At 34.3% G+C, this 20,043-nt stretch overlaps 2 protein-coding genes and 1 pseudogene across 2 annotated transcripts in view; 2 read left to right on the top strand and 1 right to left on the bottom strand.

The window, feature by feature from the left end:
- tor (tyrosine protein kinase receptor torso) overlaps positions 1–20,043 on the top strand; it is a 38,654-nt gene that overhangs the window by 3,435 nt on the left and 15,176 nt on the right. The window contains exons 3-15 of the mRNA XM_088268047.1: positions 5,343–5,382; positions 6,133–6,311; positions 7,890–8,121; positions 9,009–9,076; positions 9,612–9,777; positions 10,503–10,714; positions 11,760–11,889; positions 12,321–12,460; positions 12,996–13,191; positions 13,722–13,893; positions 15,514–16,011; positions 16,635–16,772; positions 17,976–18,161. Coding sequence (XP_088124173.1) covers positions 5,343–5,382; positions 6,133–6,311; positions 7,890–8,121; positions 9,009–9,076; positions 9,612–9,777; positions 10,503–10,714; positions 11,760–11,889; positions 12,321–12,460; positions 12,996–13,191; positions 13,722–13,893; positions 15,514–16,011; positions 16,635–16,772; positions 17,976–18,161 — 2,357 coding nt within the window. The remainder of the gene's footprint in view (positions 1–5,342; positions 5,383–6,132; positions 6,312–7,889; positions 8,122–9,008; positions 9,077–9,611; positions 9,778–10,502; positions 10,715–11,759; positions 11,890–12,320; positions 12,461–12,995; positions 13,192–13,721; positions 13,894–15,513; positions 16,012–16,634; positions 16,773–17,975; positions 18,162–20,043) is intronic.
- On the top strand, positions 2,137–3,733 carry LOC148304571 (dynein regulatory complex subunit 4-like). Its single transcript, XM_088268050.1, has one exon. The coding sequence runs from the start codon at positions 2,332–2,334 to the stop codon at positions 3,475–3,477; it is 1,146 nt and encodes a 381-aa protein (XP_088124176.1). The 5' UTR covers positions 2,137–2,331; the 3' UTR covers positions 3,478–3,733.
- Positions 3,759–5,099, bottom strand: LOC148304570 (dynein regulatory complex subunit 4 pseudogene; annotated as a pseudogene).

Raw genomic sequence — 20,043 nt, 5'->3', positions numbered from 1 at the left:
TTATAATTAAAATGTAACTTTGTTTTAAAATCACTATAAATATTTTATTATAACTTAATTATAATGTCTACCAGTTTCGAAGCTAACCGCTTCTTTATCAAGACTGATTAATATTATTAATATTGATTACTATTATAAGTATTAATCAGTCTTGATAAAGAATCGGTTAGCTTCGAAACCGGTAGACATTTTAATTGAGTTATAATAAAATATTTATAGTGATTTTAAAACAGAGTTGCTTATTTATAAGTATGTGTATTTTGTTTCACGCATAGCTTCCATGTGTTTATTTTATGTACAATGTGACCCCAAAAGGACCATAAATTTTGAATAAATTTTATTCCTAGAAATTGTTGTGCAGGACTAGGCATACGTCGGTGTAATATAAAGTCTGGCCGTTCAAAATGATTTAGTTGAATAATCAATTACATATGTATCACGTCGAATTTCTCGTTACTCACTGAGGTCAAATAGGTCACCTTCACCTAGCGGGCTGGACACAGTTGGATATTGCCTATTTATTGATTTTGGACAAACTATATTTCTTCTCCTATTAAACTATTTTTTATCCTAAGGGTGGTGACTGACCGGAGCATTTCGTCGTAATGTAACGTCGTAACATCGCTCGCGGCGAGCATCAGCGAGTATCCGAAACTATGGATGGAGCCCTCGGCTCGCTGTACTGACTATACGAATGCTCGCGACGAAATGGCTCCGGTCAGTCACCACCCTAATATGCGCTTATCAGTTGCCATTATTAGTTGTCATCTTGTCGTGCATAGAAATTTCAGTTGCATCTCATCTGACTTATTGAAACCCGGCCTCACGTCAACCTTTTTAAGGAATTACTAAACACCGATCTCTAAATCTTATTTGAATTATCAATATGACCCCAACAGAGAGCGTCTTAGTGAAATAAAATGATCGCCGGGTTATACATATACAGTAAAACCTCGACACAAGAGACTAATTGGGGGGAGGGGGTGTCCATTGAAAGTAGGTTTAAAATAAATCAAATAAACTTATTTGAAAAAATGAACACTGTTTTTAGATATAAATAAACAATACACAACACAAACAAAATTCTATCCATTGTCTTCGGATACTCGTTGTAAAGTGACGTTGCTGTTTGATATCGAAGCGCTTGCTTTCGGTTATCCTGCTTTGTAAAAGGAAGCAAGTTTTATTTTTACTTTTAAAGTTTTGAGACATAATTTGTGATTATCATGGCCACTAAAAAGTTATTACATGTGACGACACTTGGATTTAAGTATGTATAATATAGACAGGAAGTTTTTTGATGTTTTTTTTTTACATTTGATCGCATTTTTTGTGTTATATCCGATGTTCGTTAAATAGAGGTCCGTTATTTTGATGTTTGACTATACATGCAAATAGGTCTGTTCCATAAAGTAGGATTTTTTTCAATCCATATGTCACTTATCTTCAAATTGTCGGTTGCCATAATTTTTTGCAGTTTAGCGTTGATATCGCGTGTTTGATATTTTGGCAAAGTAAAAAAAAAACTTAAAAACTTACATTGTTTTAAAATCTTTATACAGCTTAATTTTAACGTCCCCTTTGATCGGTTTTGACGCAAACAGTTTATAAAAAAGTTTGTTTGAAATTTATACAATGTAAAGTTGTAATTCAAGTAATTCATTGATCAAAACGGATAAAGTTAGTTAAATAACATTTGATTGCACCCGTAGAAGTACTCTAATATCGTACCAATAGCAAAATGTTTCTTGAACGAACGAAAACATGGAGAAAGTGAAAGAACAATAGAGTATTAAAATGTCTACTTAATGCCGTTTTAAATTTAATTAAACGTTACAAAATGGAAGTATTTTAGTTTGAAAAAAAGGAAAAACCGCAATGTTCCCTTCTTAATTTTTTTAGAGGCTTGACGCGACGCCAGTTTTGCAGTCGAGCATTTACGCGACTCGCCACTGCGCTTACCCTTGTATGGAGTATGTATTGTAAAAAAAGTTCAATGACTGCTACAACACGCACTTCGTAGACCGCGATTGTATCCTGATACGTTTAGAAAATTCGTAAACAATGTTATATTTAAAAGTTAAGATTTATTAGTTTTTTTCGTGTATTTTTTAATACACTTAAGAACTTAACAATATAAAAAATATAAGCATACGAGTTCTTCATATATTTTGAATGGATCAATTTCCTTTAAAAAAAAAACAAAAGTCACTGTCTGCTATTACGAACTGTCAGTAGTAAAATAAGTCTTCTTTCTTGTTTTCCTTTAGAAATTTCTTATCCGTTTTTATCAATAATAATACTAATTTTTACTCTTATTCTTGAGAAGCAATGGGTCAACCAAAAAAAGGTAAAAGTGGAAAAGGTAAAAAGGGAAAAAAGAAAAAGGAACAATACTGTGTTGATGATGTCAAAACAACAACTGCATTGACTGTGGCAAAGCTGATGAAATTTTTGACCCATTTGTCTGAAGAAATAGACAAAGAACGAGAACTGAAAAATAAATTCATGATAGAAAGAAACAAGATAAATGCGTATTGGAAAATATCTAGGGAAAAATTAGATTCATACGAAAACAGAAGAAAAATAGCAGATCGACTGATAGAAGAAGCGGCCGAAAAGGGACAAAAGAAGGAACTTGCCAATCTTCAAAAGGCGAGACATCTTCAAAGTGAAATAACTCAAGATTACATTTCAATCCCATTAGATTCTTGCTCAGGTTTTCAGAATATCATTGAAAAACATAGACGTCAATATTCTCAACTACTTCATGATAAAGATGACCTCAGTCGCCACCTAAGAGAGATCACCGAGGCAGCACAGACTGAATTAGAAGCTGTCAAACTTAAAAACAGCGACGAACTTCATCATTGCATTCAAGACTTCTACCAGGAATTGAGAGAATTTCTAGAAAGCAGTGATTATACCTTACAGCAAGAAATAAATAAGCTAGAAACGCATAGGTTCCAAGTAGTAGCTGAATTACAAGGTACTAAAGATGATCTCATAAAAGACCTCGCACTAAAGCAAGATAAGCAAGTGACGGATTTAAGGGTTTACTATAAATTGCTTATAATGAAAAATTGTGGACTTATTGATAATCTCAAAAGAAAGCTCGATATATCTAAACGTCAGCTGGAAATATCGGAGATATCATCGCAGAACAACGTAATTTCAACAAATAGGCAGTTGGAACTATTAGAAACCACGCGCGAGGAGATCAAGGAGTTAGTGATGGCAAAAAAGAAATATGCTGTTGAAAAAAAACAGTTGGCCACCACGTTAAATCAATATACTCAAATGATGAGGAAACAAGACGATATGAAATGGAACTACGAAATTCTGAAACAGAAATACGAGTGGAAAGTTTTACAGAGAAATGAAATTAGAGATCGTTTGATTAAGGCGGTTTTGGAGATACAACAAAACGCTACTTTGAACGGATTACTCTTTACGATGTGGAAGAATAAAACGTGAATGATTAATTAATATTATATATTCACATTTCATGTGGAAAATGATAATACTGAATGATCCATGGTGATCAGGTATATAAAGCTTTTTCCGCATCAAATACCTTGCGATGTAAAACACACTAATAGACCGAGAACGACTTGAAAATTTAGTCAATTTATTTATTATATAATAAATTACACTGCTGTACAATAAAATACCTGTATTATTTATATTTATATAAAAACTGATAGAAAACATTGACACAATACATTAAAAAAACTATACGTATGTTACATGATTTACAAAAAATAACATTATATTTTTTGAGTATCCACTCATTATTTAGATTCGTCAACAAAACTTTAGGAAATAATTATTCGACGATATTTTTAAAGTCGCACCAGAAGTAAAATACGTAGATACTTATGATTCAACGTGTATACATTTGTTGCACTTTTTCGCTATAGTTCCTCTCAACGCAGCGCGTTGTTGTAATTCCAGAACTGCCTTCGAAAACCGTTCATTCAGTTCGTTTTTATCTTCAATAACTTTGTCGTATCTCTGCTTGAGAATTTCAAAGTCCCACTGCAATTTATCATAGAGCTTCTCCAGATCGGTGAGTTGCAAAGATTTGGCAGCCAGGGCAGTCCTGTCTCTATCTGCGTTCATGGCTCTTCTCTTGAACTCTGTCAGTTCTACCAAGGCTTTTTCGAGAGGATCCGATAATTTGCGTTTAGCTGCAATAGCGTCTTTTGTTGTCTTTTCGGCTCTCTCCTTGGCTAGTTGCAAATCTTCCATTTCTTTCCTCATGCCGTTTAAAATCCCCAGGTTGTTCAGCGTGATGTCGTTGTAGTAGCTTTTTAAGTCATCGAAGGCTTTCTCGTGCGTACGGACCAGTTCCTGCAATTGCTGGTTTTTCCTTTCTTCGACCTCGGCTAAATCTGCGCGTCTCGTAGTTTCTAATTTTGTAAGCGCAGTTTGTAATCTGTATTCTGCGCTCTCTACGAGTTCTTGCATCTTCTGCTCGAAGTCCTCTCGGGATTTGCGTAGGACCTCGGCGGCGTTCAACTTGACTTTTCTCAGTTCTTCTTGCGCTGCAAGTTCTTGCTCTCGCAGTTTGGTTCGAAGATCTCTTTTGTCTTGTAATAGTTGAGCTTCTTGCTCGGCGTGTTTCGCTTGGGCATTGCGCAGTTCGGCTTGAGCCTCTCCCTTGTAGTTATTTAATTCTTCTGTCTGTTCGTATTGAAGGTATTTCACTTTTTGAATGTGTAACTTTTCAGCTTCCTGCGATTTCTCATTTTCCTCTTCTTTCTCCCTCGCGCGATTTCTCACTTGGTTTTGCAAGTCTTCTACTTGGTTTCTGCTCACCTCCCAAAATGTGGATATTTTATCCCGTTCCAGTTGGAAGAAATTTCTTTGTTCGCGCTCTTTGTCTAATTCTTCCTTTAGCTTTAATATGAAAGCTTCGAGTTTCTCCCGAGTTAGTTCTGACGTGTTGACGCCATCGATAATAATTTCAACTTTCTTTTTCTCCTTTTTCTTACCCATTTCAAATAAAATTGATTATATTAAAATACAAATATCTAAAATAAATGTTCAAAAATATGTACTTAACTAGCTCCTGCTAGTAAAACATAAATGCATCTGACAGTTCTCTAAACGTCTAAATAGTATTTTCTAAAATCGAATTAAGAATCATTTTATTAGTAGTCGAGGTACCTACCTATATGTTAAAAATAAATAGAATTTTAAAAAGGGTGCCTACCTTTATTCCAAAAATATAATTAATAAAGGTACCTACACACATCTCAAATCTGATTACATTTTCTTTAATTTATTCTTCTGATTTTATTGTTGCTGTGATAATCTTGTTGTTTTATTTGCAGAATTTGACAGAGTGCCATCAAGTTTACAATGGAAAGCAAGGTAATCTGGCTACTACTCTTTGTGAATTAGATTAATTTATGACTCAAATCCCTGATACATGAATGGAGGCTTTAAGAAAAATATTAATTTTCGTAAGCAATTCACCAAATCGAAAAACCTGTCAATTCACCAAATTTTTTTATTACGTTTAAGTTACATTTATTCTAAGTAGATTTGAGTAAGACATGGATAATGAAATGTCCCAGTGTCAAAATGTCGCGGTGTTATAACAGCAAAAATATTATAAGGCATTATGTCTTTCAAAGCTGTAAATATAGTTACTCATATTCCCGTATATCTTTTTGAAAATATAAACTTGCATCCTGACATCGCGATGTAACACATTAAGTAAATAACTCACTTTTTTCGCAAGTACGTTTAGTATTAAAAATTTTATAAATCCGTATTCACAAAGGTCAGGATAGGAGTCGAAATAATCGGCGGGTATATATGAGGAGAACGTGGAAGAGGCGAAGAATGTTTGCAAAGACAGAGTGGTGTGGCATTCTATTATCTCCGCTTATCCCTACGGAGAAGCGGCGTGATGGCTAGTTAGTTTGTATTCACGAATCTTGTTAAAATTTAATCTGGTAACTCCGTAAAAAGATATTAGGGCGGTCCTCACGCCCTGTATCCTACCTTCATGCAGTTATAATTATCTTATTTTCTACTAAATTACCTTCACTAAAGATGTGACAAAAAGCAATAGCAAAAGCACATATACAAACGGTAGTTTTTCCATATTTTTAGCTGTTCCGATGTTGAATGAAGAAGTGCTATCCGCCCTTCCGTACTTGCTATGTCTAAGCAATGTGTCCATTACGGTGGCCTGGAAAACCCTGGCACCAAACATCACCTTCCGGGCAGAGCTGATTGACAAATATGATCCTCTCAATGCGACCAGTCTACACATTCATGATACTTCTGTGGTAAGTTCTTTAACTACTTAACAGTCGAATTTTGGAGAGAAAATTCGTCTGTGCAGGAAATCATCACTAAACAACTCAAAACAGGACTACCCGAACACTGCTCGGGTTAGTAAATAAAAACAAATGCATAATTATATTTGGCTCGGGCAAATCAATACCATCGTATTGATTTTCCCGAGCAGTGTTCGGGTAGTCCTTGTTGATGTTGCAATACGATTTGCCCAAACAGCACTCGGACTCATCAGTGCAGCACAAACTCCTTGCCTAAGTCACGCTCGGGATTAACTGGCAACTGGTAACTCACAGAATCATTTTTAACTGATAAATAACATTTAAATTTTTTTTTTTTATTTTTTTTTTTTTATTTATTGAACGGCTAATGGCTTTAACATAATACATATATACAGTATCTAATATAAAAATACACTAATGAATACACTAATAGAGAAACAAAAAGTCTTAAACATAAAATAATAATAAAATAACAAATAGTAAGCACTGGTAAATACACGTCTCCTTCACACACTATCAGCGAGCACCGAGAGAGAGTGAAACACAATGTTTATATTTATCAATTTTAACATGGTGAAGAAATGCTGAGAAAGTACAGACTTCAAGGTGGATAACAATATATTAAATAAATCTATACTTTCAAAACATGTATGCATATTTCAATGTGTTTATATATTATGTATATATCTCCAATTTCATTTTGTTCTTTTTCATTGTATGTTATACACAGAGAATTAATAAGGGTAGCCAGTAGAGATAAGTAGTATGTAAGATAGTACTACTGAGCAAGGTAGGGTAGGTACCTACCGGTTGCGTTTTTATGTCACGCAGGTAAGTTAAGATAGGCACTGCTTTTCTGCCTGTATGGAAGGCATGCCCCTGGTTATACATATAATATATATTCCATACGAGTTTTACAGGCCTGCACACTTTACCTCAAAGTTTGAAATAAAAATAAATAAAATCAATCCAACACATTTCGTGTCATTTTGTGGTAAATTACCAAAGCTTCTTGAAAACCAAACAGAGCTTCTCTACCAATGATCCTTTTTTATGAACTGTGGGATATGCTGTTAGGGTGGCTTATAAAGTCCTGAGCTTTTCAGAACGTTTCGTTTCCTTTTTATGAATTGTGGGATATGTCGTTATGGTGGTTTGTAAAGTCCCGGGCCTTTGAAAAGGTTTTGTATCATTTAATTAAATTTGATTCAATATATTCAATAATAATTAGTAACTACATTACAAACTAACATTTAAAGCAAGGAGACTCTTGTTAAAGATGTAGAAGAACCCCGCTTTGGAAAACCCCCTCAGACATATGGAACAGATCCGGCGTGATATTGTTTAGCATTGCGGTAGCTCTTTCTACAGGCATAATCATCGGCAGGTTGGTCCTGTATAAAGGAATATGAAACAATCTATGCCGCTATGAATGAATCCAATCAATCAAATTCAAGTCAGTGAATGAAGCATTGCAGTGTCTGTTTTGTATTTGTTTGTGCTTCTATGACCTCCAATCTTGTGTAAATTCTAGGAAGAACTGTCTCATTTATATTTTTGTTTTAGACTAAAAATCATTTTGTCAAGTTTGGCGACCTGAAGGAGAATTCGAAATACTATGTACGTCTAACTGCATATAATGCGTCTGGGCAACTAGGCGAGTCCGTCATGTCGAAGGAACTGCGGACTCTACCGGAAAACTACTCACTAGAACCCCCTATCGACTTGTCTTTGAACAATGTTACATTCAATAAGGTAAATGGGTTTCAAGGAGTTCTTCAATGGGTCCCTGCCAAAGGTAAGTACACAAAATTAAAATAAAATAACAAAAATCAATATCATCTTATAAAAATGTCATTAGAAGGTATTTTCATTAATTGATTGTGTCACACCCAAATATCCATTTACCTTTTTGCAACATTGAGTTTTTTTCTCACAGCTGAACGCAATAAGATTTTAGACCTATGGTGAATTTCAAGATGGTGAGTGTGGGGTATTGCAAAATAACATTAAAAATTTAAAATTAAGAAAATCCCATATGGAAAAAGCGATTAATAGATTCTATTGTGGCTAGACAGTGGTACATATTATTTACTGTTTTTATTAATTAAATTTCTTTAAAAAAAGAGCATTGGCGGGCTTATTGGTGAGAAGTAATATCTTCCAACCTGTCGAAACCAGACTAGTGAAACAGGTCAAGGTTTGTAGCTTATACAACTAATTGAAAGTAATGGGTAGATTTTACTGGTACATTTTATATTTTTTGTGTAATTCATTGCATTATAAATTATCATTTAAATAGATTTTTTTTATCATTTATGAAACTGTAAAACTGATGAAAAAATTAATGACGGAGGGAATAGAACAAAGCAAGGATGTAAAAAAGAATGCAATTGCAAGTGTTCAATTAAAAATACAAAAATTAAATGAAACTATTTAAAAAATGACAGTAAAAGCGGGCCTGCACTGAATAAATTTGGTTAAATTTCATTTAATTTTGTATAATTAATTAATTATTTTCAAAATACATACCACTTAAAACTTGAATGATTATAACTTGGTGAATGATGATCGATAAGGAGAGTGTTATATTATCATACTATTAGTTAATAATGTTTTTCAAATACGAAATACTTAGAGTAATATTTTACTTAGTAATAATGTGAAAAAAATATATTGTTGCAGACTACGCTTGCTCCTATGACCTCGTTATATTTTCCGGAGATGGATACATTCAAAAGGAATTAGAAGTGGTAAGTATTTCATATACACTGAAAAGATGTAAGAGGCCTTTCATTCCTGAAATTTGATATAATATGAAAATACTAATTGAACATTGTAAATGAATAATGTATACCATATAGGGTAAAAGGGTGTTTAATAATAACAATAATAAATTTGGATAACTTATATAGTGCCATTTTCGTAAAATACTACCTCAAGGGCGCTTTTGGAGGATTTTGTACATGAAAAATATATTTTTTAAGACAATTGTTGATATGTTGGATTATACATCAGATAAATTTCAATGATTGCTTATTGATAGTTGGTGAATTGAAGATTGCTTCATTAATCAATTATCATATTGATTTGCCTTGTTACCTTTAAATTTGTCTTTAAGAGCGCTATGCGATTTGACTGCGTCGCTAGCTTGGTAGGATTAATTCAATGGAGACAAATTCCCAATAACAAATAATAGCGGCCAAGTAAAATTAAAATATTAAAAATAAATATTGGGGTCTATGATTCTTTATTCTTTTTAGATACATACTAACCATTTTTTTGCAGACAAAATACCCGTTTTTAGTAAAAATTACATCGATGGAGTTTTCCAAAAACTACACCTTCAGGTTGTCATCCAGAGATGAAGATAGAACAAGAGAGAGCGATGGTTCCTTTTATAGCTTCATTACTGATTCGTGTTTGGATACATACGAGAGTCTTGATAACTGTGGTAAGTAAATTTACAGTGAGAATATTGCGATTTGTTTTGTATACTGTACAGCCAGGGTTGTATGTACAACCAAGTTATACATATCGTAGTCATACAGGAGAAAGTGACCAAGTGCATTTTTTACAAAAACGTGATCATTGACTATTTGATATCTTACTAGCTTAATATTGCCCTGAAAAAAATCCTTTAGGATATTATACTTGGAACTATAATATATTGACTTGTTAAAAATGACTAAATGCATTGATGTTTATTTTATTGCCAAGCAAAAATGACTTAAATGGCCCTCCTGAACATTTTACATTATGTTGGTTGGTCACTTTCTCCTGTACGACTACGATATAAACAATACCAAACTCTCCATTTCTGTTGAAGTTACAATCAATATCTAGGGGTATTTCTAAGTTTATGGACCTTTCGTCCAAATGTGAATTTGATTTAGACTAATTTTTTATTAAATTAATCTGACATTTCACATACTTATACATTTTTGAGGTCATAGTAGAAAAAAAAAATAAAATAGGAGTTTGACTTCCTTTATAAAATTAATAAAAAAACTCACATACAAGGTTTGCCAACATAATCATCTTTAATCGTTTTCAGTCGATAATATACTGATTTTATTTAACAATGCGAATATTTTGTATTGTATTTAAATCATATTTTCATTAATTATGTTATAAGCATGCAATCAGTAAATATTGTGCTGATTAATTTTTTTCCAGAACCACTTCCTCCGGCAAATATCCGAATGGTAGAGACATTGAATTATTACGTAGACTATGATGACATTACGATCGAAGGGACACCTGAAACATTTACGTCGTGTGATATAATAATTCAGTGGGACGAACCAAAATATAAACCAGATTACTATTTGCTAAACCTCTCCAGCCCAAACAACAGGAATTTACATATTTTCAAAAATATTACAGGAGTAAGTATATTATCATATTGGAAACATGCAGGGTGTGGCATAATACTGGACAATTTCAAAAAGTCTGAAAAGTCTTTTCAATGAAAATGTTCATTGAAAGCTGTCCCACCGTATGCCCAGATCTGATACAGATATGATACAGATCATGCCCAGATCTGATGCTCTTGCTAAGCAATTTTTTTTTTTTTAACTAAGTTGCGAAATTTATTGAAAATGTGAATCAATATAAAATTGTATCCCGATTTTACTGTGAATTTACATTTAAAAGCTTTCAATATACCTGTCACTGCCAATCTAAATAAATACAAGATTGTAAGTCCATCACCAAATTTTCTAGAAGTTCCCCAGTGTAGGCAGTGAAAGGGATTAGTGTTTAGTTCAATTAGTCAGCTAGATCCGATTACGACTCGACGTTGGCCGGTACACAGACGCCCACAACCCCGACCAGCACAGCAGACAGACACGGAACATCTCATATTTTTCTAAAAAATGTTCAATATTTTTCTTCACTCATTCATTCTACATGTCCGAACCATCGGACATGTAGAATTTTCTTAGTTTTATCGATAGGGATTATCTCAGCCGTGCATTATTTCCCTAAATTATTCAAACATCTATCAAATATCTTTGAGCGATTGTATTTCGACCGCATTCTGTGACTACTTTCATCCTAATTTTGCCAACTCCATGCTCCACTTTCATTTATGTATTAGAGTAGGTACCAGGACTCTGTTGTGCAATGCTAGTTTACAATTTAAATTCACAATAACGTGTTCTCACTGGGATTATCAGTGTCGACGGTACTTTTTACAACATTTGTTCAACAAATTAATATTTTTTATGATGAAGAGTGGAGTCTCGAAAATATTAATTCAGATTACCGTTGACCCCATCAACGAATAGTCAAGATTTTTAAATGCAACTCCAGTGATTTCTTAGATAGAGAACTGTTTGTTTTGATTGAATTTTGATTTCAATAAACAGTATTATATTCCCAAGTACTCAAACCTTCCTTCAGTTTTTTAAGGATTCTTTCCGCTTCCAGGATTCAGTCAATGTGACGATCAATGATGCAGAAGTTGGATCGGCATATTTCATCAACATGGTGGCCATATCCCGCGGAGGGCGCAGTTCCCCCATTATCAAGCATCAGCCCGTTAATAAAAAATTTATAGGTATTTGAACATTTTGAACCAGTCACACCTTATATTAATATTTTTACTATCGGGTCATTAAGGCATACTTGTATTTGACCTTGTAATGAAAAGTTCATACACAAAAATTCTAAGCAGTTGTATTCTACCCGCTGTATTCTACTTAATATCGCTTTGTGTCCCATTTGATTAAAATCCTTCTTAATGTACTGTTGGTAGAGAGCGGGAGACGCTTAAAGCGTTCTATTTGCTTATTTTTGGTATAGCGTGAGACGCCAAAAAACATTGTACAGATTGAAGTTGGGTTGCGGTAACTTGTTATCAGTATACGACCCTAATTAGTATACTAATTAAGATTGAGGTCAATGAAAAAACCATCAGACAACAATCTGTTAAAGACGCTTTTAAGTGTTTCATATTATAGTTTACTGACAATTTATCCTACATTTCAGATAGTCGTAGCTCGGGAGACATGGTGTGGGCAATACTGGGTCCTATTATAGTAATTGTCATCATTATTGTTGTTGGAGTATTTGTCTACCATTACTCGGAAAAGATCAAGCTTTACAAAAAGCGATATCGCTTCTTTAAGGTTAGTAATATATTTGGAAGAAAAAAATATATGCGCATACAAAATTTGCATGCATAATATTTCCAAGAGTAATTGGAACCACCAATTGTGGGACAGTGTTGTCTATAATTTTAATATCATCTAAATGTCAATTTTGCAGAAGTGCAACCACAGGATTTAAGTGTTTTCTTGTTCTCTGTGTTGGGTACAATGTATCTTGCTACCTTTTTATAAAAATTTGCAAATTTAAAATTTAAAACTAATCGGAGTCAGATGTGGTGCTTGTAAAAAAGGATTGATATTTCAATAATATATTTAAGGTTATAATCCATTTCCTCTCCCATACTACCTAATATTCCTCTTTCATTTCCTCTCTCAAAGTATTTAATGTTTCTCCTCTATTCCCCCTATGGGAATATTACCTCCTCCATTTTCTCTTTCATTGTACCAAATATTCCTCCATTTCCTTTTCCATATAACCAAGAACCAGGAGCGTAAGACTAAAGATCTTTCCTCGTTAACATGGCATCGATCTGAGGCTGAGTGTTTTTTTTAGGAATTGGAGAATATTAGCCCAAAAGTGACTGAGACTGGATCGGTTTTGACTACTCCGCAGGAAGAAGATGATAGATTTGAAATACATTCAGACAAGATAATGCTGTTTGAGATATTAGGAGAAGGAGCCTTTGGTATAGTGAGGAAAGGTTGGCTTCCGGATGGCAATAGAGACGTGGCTGTCAAAATGCTCAAAGGTAACCACTCATCTCCCTAAAACCTAGTACTTAACCAAGTACCTAACCTAACAAATAGAATTATCAATTTTTTTTTTAAAACATTCAAAAGCGGTTGCCTAGTATGTGCTATTGTTGTGATTGTGCCATTAATTTTTTTTGTAATGTTGTTATTCACAAATGAAAACAGATTTTTTTAAATGGCAATTATTTATTTATAAAAGCCAATTGTCAAGTGATTCTTCTTGACCGATATGATATCAGAAGGTATAAAGAAACATCTTTTTTTTTTATAAAGTACAAATCTACTTTCGTTTGTTTTGCATTTTTTACAGGGTTCTTTTTTGAAAACCTCAAACTTCAGGCAACTGGTTAAATTGTATGTAGGTGATAAAAAACAAATACCTTATTCCAAGCTTTGTAGTATAGATTGATTCCACACATATTTTATTACATACACTGATAATAATCTGAGAGTAAAAGTAAAGTTGCACCGAAAAATAGATACATTGAGTGCCAAATCTAAGCATCGTTATATTTCTTGTTCATAGATGAACCAACCACTGATGAGATAAAGCAATTTCGTCAAGAGATTAACATGATGAAATCAGTAGGAAGTCATGCTCACATAGTAAGTCTGCTGGGATGCTGCACCAGACCAAATTCTACCATGAAGCTGGTCGTAGAATTCTGTTCACGTGGTGACCTTCAAAACTATTTACGGTAATTATTGCTACCAGTAATGAAAACTCGACCTTCTAGACTATTTACGGTAATTATTACTACCTGTAATGAAAACTCCCATCAGATGAGTTCTAAAGACCGATATTTTTTCTCAAATGCATTTTTACAATGACAACAAAAACTAAACAAACTGTATTTTGCATGCTGAATGTAATAGATAGGAAGGGAAATCAAGTAGGTTAGCATTAATAGCTAGGGCACTTGGGGTTGTACATTCGTTTGAACTTGTCTAACACGGATACTGCCAATTTGAATCGGTCTCTTAATTTAGAGCACCTTACCTTCACATAATTAACGATCAAGATAACACTTTATTAATGTAATGCAGAGCCCTATGCACTATCAGGTGCAAATAGGAATTAGTGTAGAAGATTTCTAATCATTTGTGACTTATTTTTCTAATTCTAGTTTTGTGCTTATCATTGCAATTGCATTATCATATTACCACAACTTTTGCACGCTTGTTTTGAGTCATCTTTTGATGGGTTTTCTCATCACTAAGGCAGATGCGGAGAAGTTCTTATGAGTAGGCCACTGCCGACCATAGTACCTGATCCTCGCATAAAATCACATACATACAGTAAAAATCTTCTAACGAAATATAAGTCTTATACACTATAAGAAAGGCAAATTATAACTCCAACTTTAATATATAAAAAAAGTAATTAAAAACATCCATATACAGTGGTACCTCGACATACGAGTGCCCCAACATACGAGTTTTTCGAGATACGAGCCGACGAGCAAGTGATTTTTTGCTTTTAGTTACGAGCGAAATTCGAGATACGAGTTCGGTTCGGTAGTAACACGCAGTCGCGCCATCACGATCAGTTAGCAGCGTGCTTCCGCTGTGATCAGCTGTGTAGTTGTGTTCGCGTTTTGTGTAATAGAACATATATAACGGCAGAGGAGAAGATGATGCCAGGCCACAAACCTATGAAGGACAGATTGACTCTAGCACTGTGCGCCAATGCGAGTGGCGACTGCAAGATCAAGCCTCTGCTCGTGTACCATTCGGAAAACCCCAGAGCATTTAAATCACATAAGATTTTGAAAGAAAAACTGCAAGTTATGTGGAGGTCGAACCCGAAGGCATGGGTCACCAGGAAGTTCTTTGAGGAGTGGGTAAACCTGGTTTTCGGCCCTACTGTTAATAAATATCTACAGGAAAATAACCTACCTGTGAAAGCGAGAAAAATGTAGCAAAAAAGGCAAAGACCAGTGAGGATATCTAATTTATTTCTTTACATTCTCTTTTTTGTTTTTGTGCAATTAATATTTGATATTTATAAATACGTTTTTATTATTCAAAACCACGTAACAAAAATAACTGGGGGTGACATTTTGGAGGTTGGAACGGATTAATGGTAGTTCAATTGTTTTGTATGGGGAAATTTGCTTTGAGATATGAGTAATTCAAGATACGAGCAAGGTTGCGGAACGAATTAAACTCGTATGTCGAGGTACCACTGTATTACACAACTGTATTAGACATTCCCAAATTTGTATGTTTCATTAGTAGGCTTGAAGTGTTATTCATAGCTTCACCTCAATATCAAAATGACAAAAAGGCTTTATATATTTTTATTTTTATTTTAGTTCGATCTTGGAAATCATGCTGTCGCAAAAAGAGAAGGATTCACCGCGCCTCGATTTGAACGGGTCCATCGAAATCAATCCCGAGGGACAAGTCAAGTATACAAAACTTCAGACTACAGACAATAGCGACTCTAGCGCGTCTGTCGCTATGTCTCAACCGAACCTATTTGTGAACCGACTTTACGACCTGCAGCAAAGTTCTGCAGAATCGGATGAGGGCAAATCCGATTACCTGACAGTCGTTGATTTGCTATCTTTCAGCAGACAAATAGCAATGGGTATGGAGTTCTTGTCATCCAACAGAGTGGTCCATCGAGACTTGGCGGCTAGAAATGTGTTGGTTTGTGCCGATTATACGGTGAAGATAGCGGACTTTGGGCTGTCAAGAGACATCTACCGCGAGAACATGTATAGGAAAACCGGATCTGGAAAACTTCCCATTAAGTGGATGGCCATCGAATGCCTGACACATCAAGTTTACACGACACAAAGTGATGTGTAAGTACTTCAACTAGCTATTTTTTATTATACTACTTACTGAGAAAAGGATATATGTTTTTGACATCTCAATATAGATAAGAGAGAGATCAGGTATGCCAAATACTTGAAAGCGGTCAGGTTAGGAGTCTAAACAATCGGCGGGTGTGTATGAGGAGATGCATGAACGTGGAAGAGGTGAGTGGTGTGGCGTTCTATTCTCTCTCTCTACCCCTACGAGGAAGCGGCGTGATGGTTAGTTAGTTAGTTTTAATATAGATAAAGAAGAATATAGATGTTTGGGTTTATGACCTTGTCATAGGCTGGTTAAGTGCAGCATTCACCATTCTACCCATGATTGACAACCACACTACTGAAATTTTTGGAACTCTTACATATATCGTTAATCTCATGACACTATACATGTGAGTTCACTGGAGCCGTCTATGGTGGGACGAGGAAAGCTTTTTTTTTAGCAGATACCCTTTATTTAGATGTACATATGCAAGATCCGAACCCCGGATAATTTTTACATAGGGACTGGAAAACGCCTGGAAGCATGATTTTATTTTTTTCATTCAGTGAAGGAAAAAAGATATATTATCAGAGTTCAACATACAAAAGTATCTATATTTTTATTTTAGTTGGTCATATGGAATTCTACTTTGGGAAATTTTAACATTGGGAGGCAATCCATACCCAAGTATTTCTACTTCCAAACTACTACAGCAACTGCAATCTGGTTACAGAATGGAATGCCCAGTCAACTGTAGTGCAGAATTGTGAGTTCTTACATAATTTACTAATCCATAATATCTTTTCACAAATATCATGCAGTGTACTACTCTGTAGGCACAGGGTAAAGGGTTTAATTGTTTTCATGTTCTTTTTGTTGTGCGCTGTTGATCTTGCAACATTTTAACATTTCAAATTGCAGATTCAATATTGACTACTGGCCGTTAGATATGATGAATGGAAAATTATTGATATTTGAGTGATACATTTAAGGTTATAATTTATTTGTTTTTTTTTACTCATTTCAAAATTAGATAATTTTCCGGAATGGGGTGGAAACTAGCAGACAACAGTCAGCAATAGTCTCAATAATCAATTAAATTCTCATTCGACCACATTGATTCCGAAAAATTCTTTCAATTGCAATTTTTGTCAAAATGAGATTTGTGCGAACATGCTTGTATGTACCATGTTGCCACAGCACAGCATGTTTATGTGGTAATGCAAACGTATGTTGTGCAGTATGTGTATATGTTGCGCATGCAGATGGAGTTATTACATGCAGATAGACAATTATACTTCATAACAAGATTAACCATTTCCCAGTTTAGCTTGAGTGTAACTCGAGCAAGGAGTTTCCATTGTAATGGATGCTGATTGCTGATTCCATTGCCTGAATGCTACTCGGGAAAATCGTATTCCGACTTCTCGGTATTGATTTGCCTGAGCCAAATATATTTATTAAATTTATTTTTATTGACCAACCCGAGCGGTGTTGTTTCAATTTGTTTGGTGATGATTTCTTGCTTCTTGCACCGGCAAATTTTCTCGCCAAAATTCGACTGTTAAATGGTTAGTGTTGATAACCACCAGCTTTGAAGTATTCCGGCGAATTTCCTCGTCAAAATTAGACTGTTAAATGGTTAATGTTGATAACCACCAGCTTTGAAGTATTCCGGCGAATTTCCTCGTCAAAATTAGACTGTTAAATGGTTAATGTTGAAAACCACCAGCTTTGAAGTATTCCGGCGAATTTCCTCGCCAAAATTCGACTGTTAAATGGTTAATGTTGATAACCACCAGCTTTGAAGAATTCCGGCAAATTTCCTCGCCAAAATTCGACTGTTAAATGGTTAATGATGATAACCACCGTCTTTTGAGAATTCCGGTGAATTTCCTTTCCAAAATTCGACTTTTAAATGGTTAATGTTGATTACCACCAGCTTTGAAGAATTTTTGTTGCATTGTAGATACGAATTGATGAGAAACTGCTGGCTGAATCGAGCAAGGGAGAGGCCTTCCTTTGCTGAAATACACTCCCGCCTCGACAAAATGCTGGATAAACTGTGTTCGGGATCCTACGTCAGTCTGGACTTGATCTGCCAGAGACACTACAGCGAAAGCGCGGACATCCCCAGCGATCAAACATTGTCCAAGTATGTATTGCCGTTTTATGTCAGAAATAACTATTACAAAAGCTACAGTACCTGACCTGATCGGCTCTGAATGTGCTCGGCACTCTTGCAAACATGAACCGCTCCATGCAATTACAAGATTCGGGCTCCGCTTAGACTAGAGAACGATCCGCTTCCATCAGCTATTGCAGAGAATTTAAACTGAGCGGAGCAGTTTATGTTGGCTTTTAAGTAGGTACCCAACATGCTTTTCTTCATGTATTAGATTATACTTGGTTCATGAAATATCCTATTTGAATGATAAATTTAATTTAGGAATTGACTGCTTCTTTATGCATTTTATTTTTAAAAAAAATTGTGAATAAGAGATTTTTTTATGAAATTTGATGTTCTAAAAAAAAATGATTTTCAAATTTTTTTTTTTAAGTTAAACATGTTGAGTGTAAAAACATAGTAAGACTTACTTTTATGTGTCTGTGATTGGTTAGATAATTGGTTTTATCAAATTAAGATTACTAGCATAAATCTTCAATTATAAAATGCTACAATTTAAAATTCCTCATAAGTAACAAATTGGATATTTCGTGTGCGAAAATATGTACTTATATTATGTTTAAAATATTTCCAATTGTTAATTTAATAAATTGCATTGGGTACTTTTTTTTAAACACGTTAATTTATTTACAACATTTTGAGTGTGTCCAAATACTTGTTCACAAAATCTGGATTATCTCCTATCACAGGAGTTATTTTCATATTATTTTTTAACATCTCATCAAAGATGAAGAAGAATATGGAAGTCTGGGCATTTACGGGGCTGACGACCGTCATCGGCTGGTTTAAGTGATCACTTTACACACGTGTAACATTCACCAATTCTACCCATTATTGACAACCACACTACTCAAATTCTTGGAAGTTATATATATATGAACCAATTTAGAAACCTTGTTCTTGAATCACTAGAACTTCACTAGAGACATCTATTAGTGGTATGTAAATATAATGTAATGTGTGTAAAGTGATCACTTAAACCAGCCGATGACGGTCGTCAGCCCCGTAAATGCCCAGACTTCCATATTCTTCTTCATCTTTGATGAGATGTTAAAAAATAATACGTTAATTTATGTTTTGCATTTACATACTCACAGTGTAGGTGCCTCTAGGTTTATTGGTATAGCCTTTCAGTATTTCCACAATTACGATACAATACTAGAAAACATTGCGATGATGAGAGCACAAATCGCCCACTCCTTTCAAGAATGTCATAAATCAAAAATCATAAATTTTCAGCTGTGCACGTTTTCGGAATGCCCAGAAAATGTACTATATCCCAGCAAAAGCGGCATATTTTTAAGTTAATATTTACCCGCTACAGGGCAGAAAGTGTTGTTTTTACTTTTTGAAAAAAAGGTATTTTTTGAGTATTTTTTTAAATATACTAAATATTTTTCAAATGGAGAAAAAATAGTCAGGTTTTACCTTAAAGATCTGTTGCACAGTAAAAACTTCAATAAGTGGCTTGATATTTATTTTTAAAACATTTTATTATATTTTTAAACTTTAAAAACGATCTCCTGAAAAATCAAGTTTTTTGATATATGTCGTTGTTAAAAGGAGTGAGCGAAATAATGGGCCTATTCGCGGCCAATATTTGAGTAAATAGTGGAATTCGCTTATTGTGATCTTCTTGGGCAGTTAGTACTGATAACATAAACAGAGATGAAATCAAATTTAGTTTTTACACATACATATTTTTTACATACTTATAATTTATAACAAAAATACAAATATTTTAAAATTTTTATTAAAAATTACATAAATTTTATTCTTCTTCTTTTTACCCTCATCCTCACCCAGTGGTGCATAGGGCACTGCATTAAATTGATGCAATTTTAAGTTT

Source organism: Brachycentrus maculatus, unplaced genomic scaffold (assembly GCF_059751285.1).
Source record: "Brachycentrus maculatus isolate JH-2025_06_01 unplaced genomic scaffold, ASM5975128v1 h1tg000311l, whole genome shotgun sequence".
Classification (NCBI taxonomy): Eukaryota; Metazoa; Arthropoda; class Insecta; order Trichoptera; family Brachycentridae; genus Brachycentrus; species Brachycentrus maculatus.
Note: the sequence above shows the minus strand (reverse complement) of the source record. Positions and strands in the feature narration are given on the sequence as shown.